The sequence below is a fragment of the Aquarana catesbeiana genome, linkage group LG06 (genome assembly GCF_042186555.1).
Source record: "Aquarana catesbeiana isolate 2022-GZ linkage group LG06, ASM4218655v1, whole genome shotgun sequence".
Taxonomy (NCBI): Eukaryota; Metazoa; Chordata; class Amphibia; order Anura; family Ranidae; genus Aquarana; species Aquarana catesbeiana.
The window spans coordinates 67,176,067-67,192,760 of NC_133329.1; the positions used below are offsets into that span (position 1 = coordinate 67,176,067).

The following is a 16,694-nucleotide window of genomic DNA, read 5'->3' on the forward strand; positions in this document are numbered from 1 at the left end:
TGGGAGCAACCAGTGATAAGGTCCTGTTCCTCTATGAAAGCCTGCATCCCCGCCCCCCTCATCCCCCCACCTGGAGGTAAAGTCTTGCCTTGGGGGATATATAATAGAATGACTGTCACTTTCTCTCTGGCTCCCTCGACCTGACAGCCTCGTGGTTCCTCTTCTCCTCTCATGGTCCTCTCTCCCCTCCTCCATCTCTTCCCCCTCCCACTCGCCATGTTGGGGGCTGCAGTGTACTCTCAGGGAATCGTCCTGGGCCTGCTGGTATCCGGGACTACATGTTCCATAATCCTCTAGTTGTTAGTTTCCCAGCCATTGGCCTTGAATGTAGCCAATAGGAGTGGGCATTGCCAGGTGAATGCTCAGCTCAAGGAGGAGAAGGAGGGTTTGAAATCCCCCACAGCTGCGGCTCTGCCTGTGTCACTCCCTTCACAGAGCCTGTCAGTTTTGGTGCCGTTGCCCTGTGTTCTGTGGCAGCAACGGCTGATGGGGGGTCGGCATCAGCACAGCCTGCTCACTATTTTCTGAGGAGGGCAGTTGACCCGTTGCCCCCCCTGGATCCTCCCCTGATCTCACATGGATCTATTCATCTGCTACAACAAGGACTGACATGATTATATTACCATGTGGGACTGGGAGCAGTTGAGTGATATTATGTCTAGATAAGGGTGACAATATATCTGTTGTGTCAGCCATGTATTTTTTATACGACATGTACCTAAAAAGTTTGGTGAATCGTATCAGAAAACAAACAAAACAGAAGATACAAAACAAATTACCTTTATTGGCCTTCAAAATAATCGCCATCCTTCACCACACACTTTTGGCAATGTTCATAAAGCTTCTGGAAACTGTCAGAAAAGGCATCTTTAGGAATCTATCGCAGAACCGCAGGAAAGAATTCCTTATGGATGATGACATGTGAACAAGCACGGTTCCTTTCGTGTGAAACGCGTCAACTGATCATCATTGCAATTTTCTCTGGCTCATGACAATATAGAAATTACTACAGCATCTTTTGGATTCAAGTGTGCGATCAATCTTTTCTTCTCTTCTTGATGATGACATAGTTGTTAAAGAAGGCGATCAATATTGTCTTGACCTTGGATATTTGCAAGCGACTCTTTTTGAGTCGTGGGGAAGACGGTGAACACCATACCATAGATTTCTGCTTGGATTCCGAATCGAACTGGTAGCACAAGGCTTCATCCCCTGTGATGATGGTTCACAGAAAGAATGGATCCTGTTCACACATGGTAATGAAATCTCCAGAGGTTTCCATCCTTTTTGCTTTCTATTTGTCTGTCAGCTTGTGTGGCACATACCGGGAACAAATCTTCCACTTACCCAAATGTTTGTGGACGATGGTGCACACCGTATCCTTGCTAATGCCCAATTCCTCCGCCATCAATCATAGAGGCTGTCACCAATCTTGTGCCAGCATTTGTTGCACTCCAACATGGCTCATCCTCAGTCATTTCCTTCCCATCGCAAAAGCATTTCAACCAGTCATAAACATATTTTTTGCTCACGGCTTCCATCCCATACACTTGCACCAACATTTCACGGGTCTCATCGCCAATTTCCACCAATTTGTAGTAGAACTTGATGTTCACTCATTGCTCCTTTGCACTGTGACCCTACCTCTCACACTGACTACGTTCTACTGCCCGCAGCAGGTTTACCCTGATGGTCACATGTACTCCACACTGGGTAGCACTTCTCGACGTGTCTCTGAATAGCCATGTGCATGTGCGCGCCCCTGGCCCATGCTTCCGTTGAGATATCAGACCATTCACCAAACTTTTTAGACACACCTCTAATTTGGCGATATAATTTTGATGTGTGTTAATCTGTGCTCTCTATGTGCCTTGAAAGTCATAATCACACTTATCTTTTGGAACTTTCCATACAGTATGTAGCAGAATCTCTAACCTCTTCCAGTCTGATGAGAACCTTCAAGGCCAAAGACAGCTGACATCTTTCAATATGTAGTGGGGTAGTGGGTTGTGAGGCATAGTGGGTGCAAAGATGGTGAAAGTCATTTGGCGCCAGACACTTCTTGGATGCAAAAGAGGTTTTATTTCTTCTATCAGTCATTTTTATATTTTGCAAGGAAAAGGGGGTTAGGGCCAGGACCCCCTTGAGTAGTTACAATTTCAATTGTTTGCTGTCTTCTATGGCAACAGTATCTAACAGTTCCTAACACAATGTTCAACAGTTCTCTCAGCTTCACTACAATGTCCACTTGTAGCTCTTCAGCCCTCTGAGCTCCTAGTTTCTTACTAGACTCTCTAAATCACTGACTCTGAATCCCATGAGCACCTCAAGGCTTTTGCCATGGTATCTCCCTCAATCGTTACCTACGCTTTCCTGCTGGGTCCCTAGATTTGCACACCAGATACCTTTCAAGCTTCACCCCTGCTGACCGGCTCGGTCCCTGGCATGACCTTTTGCCCAGACTGAGTTAATTATCACAGGACATTTCTCACAATAGCAGCTCCAATAGGAGTCGTCCCATCTCCTACATTGTATAGAGGACAATGTGATCAGCTCATTCAATTAACATAAACACAGGTAGTTGGAATTGATGACACCAGCATCTCCTCACAGGATGTGTCCCAACAGAATGAATCAGTCTTATCAGCAGGGGGCTGCTGGAGGAATCCCCCCTCCCTCTTCAGGGACACAAATCTACAGTAAGGAGTCCCCAACAGAATCAAACAACATACAATATATACATATATACACGACTGAGTCCGATTAGTACAGTTCAGACTGGATTTCTAATTCATCTCACAAAGAGTATTGTTCCATTGAAACCAGGGCCCATAATCAAAAGGCAACAGGCTTGCATTCAGTCCTCTCCAACAGCCTCTGTTCCGACTAGGTCTGTCACACTGCTCCAGTACTTGCTTCAGTTACTCACTGTGGTCCCTGGTAATAAGGTGGTTGGTCCCGTAGTGGCGACAGCTTCCCTTCTATCTCTGACCACGACAGGTTCTATGGCCGGCAGAACCGTCACTTTTGGTTGGATTGCAAGTCGTCTTACTTCTGAATAGGCCCTCACACAGCCTGGAAGCCCGATTTCCCCCCCGGATAGGCCCAATCTCAGGCCTAGCAGACGGCAGTCTGGGTGGCACAGAACACAGATCACCTGACTCCACCCGAATATATAGGTTCTCCCAGCAGGCTAAGGGATTCAAGAAAACCCCTGCCCATTGGCTGAGACATCCCACATACCCATAACTTGGCCTTGAAATATTCTTCTCACATCTAATGCCACCAAGTGCCTTGCCACCCAGTGGCAGAAGAGAAAAGTACAAGAAGGCAAAACTTAGGAAGAATTCAATAGATCTCTAACAACTATCTACAGTAGCTGCTCCTGACAAGGGATTTGGTGTGGAGCTCCCTGATTAAACCCCAGGGCGCTACAAGTACATAAGGAATGCTGGCACTGAGCAGCATACAATAATCCTATGTGTTTTTTTACCAACCTGACATAGCTGTGTGCTACATATACCATACAAATAGTAGAAACTTCTGTGGTGGAAGTAGCAAAAAAGAATAAAGGCCTATACAGACAATTCTGGATGTGCAGGAATAACATGGTCACTAGTAGGCATGTAGTCAAGCTCAAATTATAAAATACAAAGACCGCACTCTGTGCTAAAGGTATATAAAATACATAGACTGCATTGTGTTAGGGCGACCTAAAGGTAGGGTCGCTAAAAACTTCAAAATCCCAAAACAATGCTCGTGCTCAAACTCAAATGGCCTAAACAATAAAAATTCCAAGTCCCAAATTGAGTGCTCGTGCTCAAAGATAGATGCGGGATTCCGTGCTTGATAAGTGCTCAGACAAGGTGCCCCCACATAGATGTAAACTCACCCCTCAGTGTGGACCAACTATCTCTAGTATGGTCAAACGCACGTGTGGGGCAGCCCCTGTAGATCTTCTTTAGACTGGCGTTGCCTGGGATAAATGTTCCTCATGTGGATAGATGTGACAAAGAAACCTCATTGCGCAATAACGTTTAAAAATGTATTCCAAATATAAAAACATAGTAGTCAACTCACATGTAAGGGGGCCTAAAGCCTGGCACCTGGTGTGAATAGCAGGTAAGTTATCCAGGAAATCTGCCCATAGGCAATGGTAGACTGCTGCCACGGTTAGTGTTCGATTTCTGGAAACGGATGTTGGGGCGGAGGTATGTCGCAATGACGCGAATCAACCTCGACGCGTTTCAGCCTATCAAATGGGCCGTCATCAGGAAGTCATCACAACTTCCTGATGATGGCCTATTTGATAGGCTGAAACGCAGCAAATTTTTTCACTGCAGCTGCTAATTATTTGATCTGGTATCACTACATTTATATTTAATATTATCTAGTTTCCTTTGGCGCTTTGGTTATTTAATCAATGTAGTCAATCTGACAAGACTATAATCTAGACTCGTGTTGTGCAGCCATCATCTTGAGGCTATGGAAAGGTAGGGATGTGGAAAGACATGCTGCCAGCCCCTCCAGTAGTAGTTTTTGGGAGGAATAAATGTGTTCAGACAGAGGGGGGTCCAAAATGTCCAAGATCTTCTCCCACATCTCTCGTTATTGTCTATGGGCACCTTAAGAAACTGTTCTAGTCATATGAGATCACATGGATCTATTTCTGGTTGATTACAGTGGAAGGAGATGCCACAACAGGCAAAAATCTAAATGAAGAAAATACAAACCTTCTTATTTTCAAAAAGAATTGTGTTTGAATCTTCACCCCAGATAATGTAGATCTGCAGTTGAACTAAACTATTGAACCAACCTAACTATTCCCATTATTCCTGAGCTGGGTTCCCAGGTCTGTACACCCCCTGTGCCCATTATGAGGGGTTCCCACCATCCCTGTGCTGAGTTCCCGGGTCTGTACACCTGCTGGCTGCTGTGCCCATTATGAGGGGTTCTAGGAGATTTAAAAAAACGCTAGTGTGCATGGAGCCTCATAGTTTTAACAAATGATAAATAAACATACAAGCACATCAAAGGGGAAAAGGACCTTCACTAGTAGTGTGCTTCTGCAGAGATGTGAGGGTGAAACTTTTATTAACTTTATTAACAAATACTTTTTTGTGTTTCTGAAACGAAGACTGCAGTAATAGACTGCAGTTGCAGCAAATAACCAACAGATGGCTCCCTACTCAACACAATCATATGATAGACAGTACAAAGAGGCTGCAGAAGATCAGCAGCATGGTGATTCAAAGAGGATGAAAAAAAGGGGAAAACAATTTTAAAAATTGTACTTGTTTATGATACATACTGTAGTGTCTTAGCAAACCAAATGACATCCTATTTGGGTCACATCTACTAACATTCATTTGAATCATAGTTGCTCTCATGGGCACTTAGATCTATATGTGGTCACACATGCCTTTATATAAAACAAAAGTTAAAACGTCAAAAAGCTGAAATTTCAGAAACAGAAAGCGCAGCAGACCACTTATAAAGACTTTGTCTAGGTCAGGGTTGGGAGGTCCACCAAAACCAGATTCTTGCTGCAGGTCAACTTCCTGAGCTGTCATGGTTTGTATATACAGTACTACTTCTTAGAGATGTGGGAGATGAAAACTGAACCCTAATGATGATGATGCACATTTTTTGTTTTGTAGAATACCCATGGAACCCTGTGGTGGAAGAGATACAGACACCCAACATATTCCATGACACACCGGTCACCCTTAAGTGTTATATCTCCAAATATTTCCCCGATGATATCACTGTGACATGGCTGAGAAAAAGCAAAAATCAGGAGATATGTGAGGAGACTGATAATATGGTTAGCAATACAATAACCTCCAGGAGAGAAGATGATAACACATACAGTTGTACAGCCAGTCTGACCATCAACCCCACACTGAGTGTCCACCAGGGGGCAGAATACTTCTGTAGGGTGGATCACCCCTCTTTGGAGAGACCCATCGAGAGAAGAACTAAAAGTCTTATTATAAAGGGTGAGTGTTTGTATTATTTGCACAGATCTCACATTACAGTGGTTCCCTAAAGAGGCCCTGTCACCAACAAACAATTGGGGTAAAAGCACAGAAAAAATAATTATTTTAACCACTTAACCACTTCAGCCCCGGAAAGATTTACCCCCTTCCTGACCAGAGCACTTTGTACAATTTGGCACTGCGTCGCTTTAACTGCTAATTGCGCGGTCATACAATGCTGTACCCAAACGAAATTTGCGTCCTTTTCTTCCCACAAATAGAGCTTTCTTTTGATGGTATTTGATCACCTCTGTAGTTTTTATTTTTTGCGCTATAAATGGAAAAAGACTGAAAATTTTGAAAAAAAATGATATTTTCTAATTTTTGTTAAAAAAAAAATCCAATAAACTCAATTTTAGTCATACGTTTAGACCAAAATGTATTCAGCCACATGTCTTTGGTAAAAAAAATGTCAATAAGCGTATATTTATTGGTTTGCGCAAAAGTTATAGCGCCTACAAACTAGGGTGCATTTTCTGGAATTTACACAGCTTTTAGTTTATGACTGCCTATGTCATTTCTTGAGGTGCTAAAATGGCAGGGCAGTACAAACCCCCACAAATGACCCCATTTTGGAAAGTAGACACCCCAAGGAATTTGCTGAGAGGCATGTTGAGCCCATTGAATATTTATTTTTTTTTGTCCCAAGTGATTGAATAATGACAAAAAAAAAAAAAATTTACAAAAAGTTGTCACTAAATGATATATTGCTCACACAGGCCATAGGCATATGTGGAATTGCACCCCAAAATACATTCAGCTGCTTCTCCTGAGTACGGGGATACCACATGTATGGGACTTTTTGGGAGCCTAGCCGCATGCGGGGCCCCGAAAACCAATCACCGCCTTCAGGATTTCTAAGGGCGTAAATTTTTGATTTCACTCCTCACTACCTATCACAGTTTCAGAGGCCATGGAATGCCCAGATGGCACAACCCCCCCAAATGACCCCATTTTGGAAAGTAGACACCCCAAGCTATTTGTTGAGAGGCATGTTGAGTCCATGGAATATTTTATATTTTGACACAATTTTTTTTTGACACATAGGCCATGGGCATATTTGGAATTGCACCCCAAAATACATTCAGCTACTTCTCCTGAGTATGGGGATATCACATGTGTGGGACTTTTTGGAAGCCTAGCCACGCACGGGACCCGAAAACCAATCACTGCCTTCAGGATTTCTAAGGGCATACATTTTTGATTTCACTCCTCACTGCCTATCACAGTTTCAGAGGCCATGGAATGCCCAGATGGCACAAAATCCTCCCAAATGACCCCATTTTGGAAAGTAGACAACCAAGCTATTTGCTGAGAGGCATGGTGAGTATTTTGCAGCTCTCATTTGTTTTTGAAAATTAAGAAAGACAAGAAAACATTTTTTTTTCTTTTTTCAATTTTCAAAACTTTGTGACAAAAAGTGAGGTCTGCAAAATACTCACTATACCTCTCAGCAAATAGCTTGGGGTGTCTACTTTCCAAAATGGGGTCATTTGGGGGGGTTTTGAACTGTCCTGGCATTTTATGCACAACATTTAGAAGCTTATGTCACACACCACCCACTCTTCTAACCACTTGAAGACAAAGCCCTTTCTCACACTATTTGTTTACATGAAAAAATATTTTTTTTTTGCAAGAAAATTACTTTGAACCCCCAAACATTATATATTTTTTTAAAGCAAAGGCCCTACAGATTAAAATGGTGGGTGTTTCGGGTTTTTTTTTCACACAGTATTTGCGCAGCGATTTTTCAAACACATTTTTTTGGGAAAAAAACACACTTTTTTTTAATTTTAATGCACTAAAACACACTAAATTGCCCAAATGTTTGATGAAATAAAAAAGATGATCTTAGGCCGAGTACATGGATACCAAACATGACATGCTTTAAAATTGCGCACAAACGTGCAGTGGCGACAAACTACATACATTTTTAAAAGCCTTTAAAAGCCTTTACAGGTTACCACTTTAGATTTACAGAGGAGGTCTACTGCTAAAATTACTGCCCTCGATCTGACCTTCGCTGTGATACCTCACATGCATGGTGCAATTGCTGTTTACATTTGACGCCAGACCAACGCTTGCGTTCGCTTTTGCGTGAGAGCAGGGGGGGGGACAGGGGTGCTTTTTTTTTTTTTTTTTGCTTTATTTTCTTTTTTTTCTTGCTTATGTTCCTTTCATTTTTTTTTTTTTTTCTTCATTTTTATTGTTATGCCAGGGAATGTAAATATCCCCTATGATAGCAATAGGTAGTGACAGGTACTCTTTTTTTTAAAAAAATGGGGTCTATTAGACCCTAGATCTCTCCTCTGCCCTCCAAGCATCTGACCACACCAAGATCGGTGTGATAAAATGCTTTCCCAATTTCCCAATGGTGCTGTTTACATCCGGCAAAATCTAAGTCATAAAATGCTCGTAGCTTCCGGTTTCTTAGGCCATAGAGATGATTGGAGCCATTCTGGTCTCTGATCAGCTCTATGGTCAGCTGGCTGAATCACCGGCTGCATTCTCAGGTTCCTTGTTGGGACAAGAGAGCCAGAGAAAAACATGGAAGACGGTGGGAGAGGGGGGGACAGTCCCTCCCACTGCTTGTAAAAGCAGTCTAGAGGCTAATTAGCCACTAGGATTGCTTTTACATGAAAGCCGACCGCTGGCTGAAAATAATGATACCAAGATGATACCTAAACCTGCAGGCATCATTCTGGTATAACCACTTAAAGTCGTGAATGGCATACCTGAAAACAAAAAAAGGTTAACAATAAAACACAGTAAACAGTAAAGTATAAAAAATTACATACCTGAAAATTAAACATGATAAAACATAATAACAATAAAACATTGTAGAATAGAGTACAGTAAAAGAGAACAGAACAATAGAGAGAGAATAGAGCGAAAGAGGACAATAAAACGACAACTATTTTTGTTTTTTTTTATTTTATATATATATTTTTTTTTTTTTACATTTTTTTTGTAACTTTTATAACTGTAACCGGTTCCAGGTTCGGGTCTCTGAAAATGCGATGGCATCTTGGGAGACCCTGTGAAAGTGTGCCTAGTCTGTGCAATGCTGTACCCTACGCTAATAACTAGTGCATGGTAGCGTTCAAAACATTCACCAATGCAAAGACCAGGATTGTCAGGACAGGAGGGACAATAATAGCGGGTGTCATGCCTATATCCGCGCTTGCTGCAGACACGACATCTTTTTTGGGGGGGTTCGTTGGGTAGGGGTACTCGGGAGGACATAAAGAAAATGCCTCTCATGCAGCCGACTGCATTTGGTTGGGGATGTGAATGGGGGAAGTACGGGTGCTGCAGAAGTGGTGGGTTCCCAATTAGGATTGACGAATGCAGCAGGAAGGGCATTATGGGCACAACGGACCTGTGTTTGTCTTCTTCTTGGTGGCAGCGGGACACTACTTGTGCTTGCCACCTCACCAGCTTGAACTGCACTTATGGGACTCGCCATGTCACCAAGTGTTACTGCAGTGCTGGCTTGACTACAACCGGGGTGTACTAGGCCGCTGGCGCTTGCCAGTTCACCAATATGCTACCAAAAAACTGTTAGCGATCGCAGGGAACGCTGCAGTTATGCGTTTAGTGTTTTGTAAGTGTCAGTGATCGATCGATACTGCACTTGGGTGGGCTGGGCTGGGCTGGGCCGGGCGGAGGGGCAAAACGCAGGTGCTAGCAGGTATTTGGGATGATCCTGCTAACACTGCATTTTTGGGAACCCTAAACTGCTGGGGATGCTAGTATAGATCTGATCGGATCAGATTTTGATCCGTTCAGATACTATACCACTAAGGGAGGTGTACGGTGCATGGGTGTTAGCGGTACTGGCGCTAACCTGACGCTGCCTGGGGCGACACATAGCGCCGCCGGGCGATCAGGGGGCTAAACCTTTATTCGGTAATAAACGGCGGGTGCCCTGACACTATAAAAAATAAACGAACTAACCAGCGTCACCTGGAACAGTTATACGGTGATCACTGGTGAAAGGGTTAACTAGGGGGCAATCAAGGGGTTAAAACCTTTATTAGGTAGTATATGGGGGTCCCTGACGCTATAAAACGCTGACGGTGAACCTAAATATTTACCTCCCTAACTAGCGTCACCAGTGACACTAATACAGAAAAATGATCGCTTAGTGACACTGGCGACGGGGGGTGATCAAGGGGTTACAACTTTATTAGGGGGGGTTAGGGGGGTATCCTAGACCTAAAGGGGGCTAACACTAACTGCCCTACCACACTAACTGTCACAAACTGACACCAATGAAGTAATCAGAAAAAAAAAACTGCTTGGTGTCAGTGTGACAGGGGGGGGGTGATTAGGGGGTGATTGGGGGGTAAATGGGGGCGTGATGGGTGATGTAAAGTATGTCTAGCATGTTCTACTGTGTGTGTGTGTTGGTGTAACTCACTCAGATGTCTTCTCTCCTCTGCGCCGGAACGGAAAATACCGAGCCGAGGAGAGATGACATCATTTCCTCTGCCTCTGTGTACTATACGGAGGCAGGGGAAGATTCTCATTGGCTGGAAGCGATCGCGAGGGGGGGCACGAATGGATGGCCTCCCCCTCATCTCTGAACGCTCCCAGACAAAAGCTGACCGCCTCGGGCACCGGGGGGGTCTGATCGGACCCCCCGCCCGCTGCAAGCAATCACGTACCAGGTACGTGATTTTGCCTGCCGGTGCCATTCTGCCGCAGTATATCTACGTTAGGCGGTTGGCAAAGAGTTAAGGGCCGAGCCTCTTTTTGAGATTTGTTGTTTACAAGTTAAAAACATGTTTTTTTGCTAGAAAATCACTTGCTACAAGAAACCCAAACATTACACTTTTTTTTTCTAACACCCTAGAGAATAAAATGGCGGCGTTGCAATATTTTCTGTTACACCGTATTTGCGCAGCGGTCTTACAAGCGCACTTTTTTTGGAAAAAATACACTTTTTTGAATTAAAAAAATAAGACAACAGTAAAGTTAGCCCAATTCTTTTTTATATTGTGAAAGATGATGTTACGCCGAGCAAATTGATACCCAACATGTCATGCTTCAAAATTGCGCCCGCTCGTGGAATAGCGAAAAACTTTTACCCTTAAAAATCTCCATAGGCGACGTTTAAAAAATTCTACAAGTTGCATGTTTTGAGTTACAGAGGAGGTCTAGGACTAGAATTATTGCTCTCGCTCTGCCGATCGCGGCGATACCTCACATGTGTGGTTTGACCATTGTTTCCATATGCGGCGCTACTCATGTATGCGTTCGCTTCTGCATGCGAGCTCGGTGGGACAGGGCACGTTTAAAAAAAAAAAAAAAAATTCTTATTTATTTTACCTTTTACTTTTACACTGTTCTTTTAAAAAAAAGGTTTCACTTTTATTCCTATTGCAAGGAATATAAACATCCCTTGTAATAGAAAAAGCAAGACAGGACTCTTACATATGAGATCTGGGTTCAAAAAGACCTCAGATCTCATATTTACACTTAAATCCAATAAAAAAAATAAAATTGTCATTTAAAAAAAAAAAATATGGCCCTTTAAGAGCTAAGGGCGGAAGTGACGTTTTGATGTCGCTTCCGCCCTACAATGTTATGGAGACAGGTGGGGGCCATCTTCCCCCTCACTCGTCTTCATACCTAACACCAAGAAGGATCCGATCGCCTCCGCCGCTACCGACGGCTCTGGTAAGCCGCGGAGGGTGCCGGAGCACGGCGGGAGGGGGGGCCCCCTCAACCACCGCTGATAAAAGTGATCTAAGATCTAACTGATGTGAGCACCACGCTGTCGGGGTCAGGAAATCACCTACAAATTCCGAAAGCAGTTTACCTCCTAGGGGACTTGAACACACAGACTGACCATCATGCAAACTTTCCAGAGCACAAGTGGGCCTTATACTATAGGTCTTCTATGAGCTGGTCCACAGGGGGGGGCAACCACAGACAGACTACATTGTTTCTCACAGCAACTTTGGTCCCTGTGTAGTTATACACTGGACATAGGGTAACCTGCATTCCACTGATCGCTTATGGGGTCTATTAAAGCATTATAGCTATTTTATATTACAGTATTTGATTTTACAGTTGGTTCCATTATTGCTGAGGATTTACAGGAGCATGTTATACTTATTACATTGGGACATGTATGGTGAATTATATAATTTTTTGATAGTTTGTGGGATATGCAATTCAATGAACATGGGAGAGTTGGCTGTGATGGATTCATTACATTTGCTTTTTGATTGACAGTTTTCAATGACCAGTCCCATGAGCCAATGTCTGTAGTACCTGCCTAACATGGTCCCTGCTAATTAAGGTTGGGTCATGTCTTTGATACACAATGCTATATAAGAACACATAGTATGCAGCAGACATTCAGCTCTAAAGAAGAGGGGGCGCCCTCAAAATGCATCAGTATCTGTAGACCCTTGTGGTGTCCTCCTAGTCTATTTGGGTGCATGTACAGATGTTCTGGTTGTATCTTCCTATGATATTTGTGATCTTGTGACTGTCCATTTGTGAATATAATCATTGATTTTTATTCTTAATAGATGGTATCATGCTTAATGCACTAGGCTGGTTCACCCAATTTTATCTTTTTGTATGTGTAGCCTGGAGCCAGACATGCTTTACTTTAGAATGTATTTAGTTTGACCTATCTCTCCATAAGTTTTATTGCTGTTATAATCTCTTCCCGCCACTAGAGGAAGCGCCCAGTACTGTAAGCCCAAAGACTTTGTTACCAAGTGCCTGGGATGTTGGGAGGTGTAGTCCTAGGTGACAACCATGTTATTAAACCACTGCTTTGTACTACAAATCCCTATGGCCTGTGCAGTGGGAGGAGACTTGGTAAGCCGATACAGTGTATTTTCTCCGCCCAGGAAAAGTTCCTGCTCTGGTGCAGTGGGAGTCGTGCTGTGTGGACTGTTGCCGTGTGCTGTCCCTGTGCAGAGGCTGGAGTTACCACGATTCAGGGTATACCATAACTGGTGCAGTCACCGGGAGGTTGCTGTATTCATCATCTCCACTGTTCTCACCTACAGTCCAAAAAAATTAGATATTTTCCAGACCCACTGAACTGTTCATTACACTGCTTCTACTGCAAGCATCACCCTGAAAGCGACCTGCAAGGGGGCCCCCCATTCATTGCAAGACTGTTTCAACTCCAGAGGAGTTGGTAAGTGGGTCATCTAACATTAGCAACCAACTTACTACTTGTGACGAACCCCTGTCCTCAACAGGTCTATGTCCGCCATAAATGCTTCCTTTGTCCATAACCAGCACCATCTAAGACCCTTTAGCCCACCCAGTCACCAGCCGTAACACAGTGTAAAGTGGCAAACAACAAACTGATTTATTATCACACATGGGCAAAACAGATAAATAACTCAGAGACTCTTCCCCCCCACCCTTGCACTCAGAATGGGTTAAACTGTCCAATGACAACAGACACACAGGTCGAGTGTGTACAAATTTCTCATCAGTAAACAGTCTTATCAGCAGGGGGGCTGCTGGAGGAATCCCCCTCTCTCTTTCCTCACAGAAAACACACTTACACATCCCATAATAGTTGAGGCAGACAGCCACAATAGAACAATAGAATACAGTCACACCCCAAACGATCACATCAAAGAGTCCACAACAGCATGAGACAACACACAATATATACATATATACAACATTGAGTCTGACTAGCACAGATCACAGTGGGGTTCTCAGGCACCCTGTGCCCCTATTAGAGACACAGGGTGATTTACACATAAGAGGGGTTGGGGAAGCTGGACAAGGAGTTTCCAGAGCTCTCCAGGGTAAGCTGAGTTCCACAAACCCCCCACTCAAAGTGACTCCTGTCACACATCTCCCCTTTCGGCAGGAGACTAACGCAGGAGAAGACCCCAGGCGGGTTGACTCAGAAGTTAGTCAGTAGTTCCAGTCCCCCAATGCCGGTATCCACACAGTACCCCAAATAAATTGTCCCAAACAGAGCATTACTTACCCAGCCAACCTCTGCCTCCCCTAGAGAACGGACCCACTGCTGGGGAAAGGCTTGGACTGGCCCTTCTCCCTGATGTCCTTTCAGCCGCTGGAGAGAAGACAGGGTGACTGGTCTCACTCCATCATGCTGTTAGGGATCTGGGCCGACTGCCCAGCATCCCTGGGGTATACAAGTGGAGACTGAAGTCCCATCCACTTTTGGTAGGTGAAAATCCCCCAGTGCTTGCAAAGCAAGGCTGATATCCTTCTGTCTCAGTCCCACACCATTTTCTGGGGTTGGGTCAGTGGAGACTGAAGTCCCATCCACTACCACAGGAACTCCCTCTTCTGTTAGTTGAGGGCAGAGGCCAGCAGCACTCTGCTCTGTTGCCAGCTCTTCTGCTGGGTTGCTGTGAGTGGAGACCGCAGTCCTATCCACCAATATCAGCTCAAGCTGCAGTTGTGTGTAGAGGGCATTAGCATTCTGCCCCTTTAGCACTTCAGCTGAGGACCCCACATCATCCATCCCGGCTAACCTCTGGGATGGGAGGCCGGCTTCCTCCACTCCCAGACTGAGGATTTGCTGCTGGGGTGGAAGGATGACCTCCGTCTCTCCAAAACTGTGTAGCTGCCATTGGGGAGGTGAGCCGGCTGCTTCCTCAACCGTTCCCTCATCTGGCTGCTGGGATGACATTTCTCTGTCACTGTCTCCCAGGTGCACGAATCCTTGTTGGGGAATGACCATCTCCTTCTCCCCCTGGGCTTCTGGAACTCCCGCAGGTGTGGGGCAGAGGTCTTGGATACTCTGTTCGGTTGCCAGCGCTTCAGCTGGAGAAGTTTGTTGTAACTCCACAGATGCTGCTGGCAGAAAATCCAATGTCCTTTCAGTGTTGTGGGAGAAAGGCCGACTACCTCTTCTCTCAAGAAGGCCTGAAGCCACTGTAGGTGCTAGGCAGAGGCCAGCGGTACTCTGCCCTGTTGCCAGCGATTTAGCTGGGAGAAGAAGCTTCACTACATCCGCTTGTCACTGGGGAGAGGGGCTGACTGTCCCGTCTCCCTGGAACTCTGTAGTTGTTGCCGGTGCTGGGCAGAGGTTGATAGCACTCTGCCCTGTTGCCAGCACTTCTGCTGGGGACTCCACAGATGTGGCTGTTTTTGCTGGGCAGAGCTCAGTGAAGTTTGGTCCTAATACCAGCTCTTCTGCTGGAGGCTCACCAGGTTATTCTTCTTCACCAGAACAGTCTATCAAATCCCCAATCTCTATAACTAGTGTCTGGGGATAGAGACTGACCATCCCCTGTCCATAGAACGAAGAAGAGGTTACTGGTGCTGGGCAGAGCTTAGTGATGTCTGGCCCTGATGCCAGCTCTACTGCTGGGTTGGTGGCATCATTCTGGGGTGCCATCTGCTGCTAGAAAGGGGGGCCGGCTGCTCCATCTTCCTTACCCTCATCTGGCTGCTGGGATGACATGTCTCTGGTACTGTCTCCCAGGTGCATGGATCTTTGCATGGATCTTTGCTGGGGAGGAAAGATTGCTTCCTCCACCCTGGCCAACTGTTGGGAAGGGAGGATGAACACCTCCACTCCCTTCTCCCCTGGATCTTAATCTGCTGCTGGGAAGTGACCATCTCCTTCTCATCCTGGACCTCCGGAACTGCCGCAGGTGTGGGGAAGAGGTCTCGGACCCTCTGTCCAGATGTCAGCTCTCCAGCTGCATACGTTTCTGGTAACTCCACCTATGCTGCTATTGTGGGAGAAAGGCCAACTGCCTCTTCTCTCCGGGAGGCTAAAGCTGCTGTTGGTGTTGGGCAGAGCTCTGCCCTGTTAGCACTTCAGCTTTGGAGACTGCAATCTCCGGAGTTTCCACTGCCGATTTTCTGGCATGCTGCTGAACGTGTTCTAGCAGTTTTCTGTATGCCCTTTCCAGATGCTGTTCCTTCCTTAGCAAATAGTCTAGATCAGGTTTAAGCTCTGAGACCCCTGCAAGACCGATCATAGCCTCTGTATTCTCGCATGTCTTCAAGGGTAGGTTCCCCTTCATTGCCAAACACAAAACAATCTGAAAGGCTCTCCCACAGCAATCCAGGGCCACCAAAGTCATATCCCTCCGGAGAGCATTCTGTTGTCTCCTCTAAATATTCCTCCTCTGCGTGCCATTGCAGAGCCCGATACAGATTGTCCAGTTCTATCTCCTGCTGAACCAGCCTGTCCAACTCAGTCACCCATTGCTCCTGGGGCCACTCTCCCAGGAATTGCATCCGTAACTCCCGTTGTTCACTGGCCTGTTGCTCTGGGGTTGGAAAGCACTTGCCCTGTTGCATACCAGCAACCTGGAGGGTTCTAATACAGTGTCTTACCTGAATCTGCTGCCTGACCTCCAGGTATTCATCCGCAGACACAGACCTGGTGTATGCTGAAAGGACGATCTGCAGCAGCCCCGGGAACTCTGATGCCAGATACATATCTCCGCTGGGGTGACTGAAGTTTGCTATCCAGATCTTGGAACCAGGTGGAGGTTTGGATGTCTTCACAACCAGGAAGCACGATCCCGCTGCTGCCAACCAGTTGTGACGAACCCCTGTCCTTAACAGGTCTATGTCCACCGTAAATGCTTCCTTTGTCCAGAACCAGCACTATCCAAGACCCTTTAGCCCACCCAGTCACCAGATGTAACATAG

General features: G+C 45.3%; 1 protein-coding gene across 4 annotated transcripts in view; it reads left to right on the top strand.

The window, feature by feature from the left end:
* Positions 1–16,694, top strand: part of LOC141148578 (uncharacterized) — a 202,464-nt gene that overhangs the window by 167,595 nt on the left and 18,175 nt on the right. For all 4 annotated transcript variants that reach the window (XM_073636141.1, XM_073636140.1, XM_073636142.1 and 1 more), the window contains one exon: positions 5,661–6,002. In XM_073636141.1, coding sequence (XP_073492242.1) covers positions 5,661–6,002 — 342 coding nt within the window. The remainder of the gene's footprint in view (positions 1–5,660; positions 6,003–16,694) is intronic.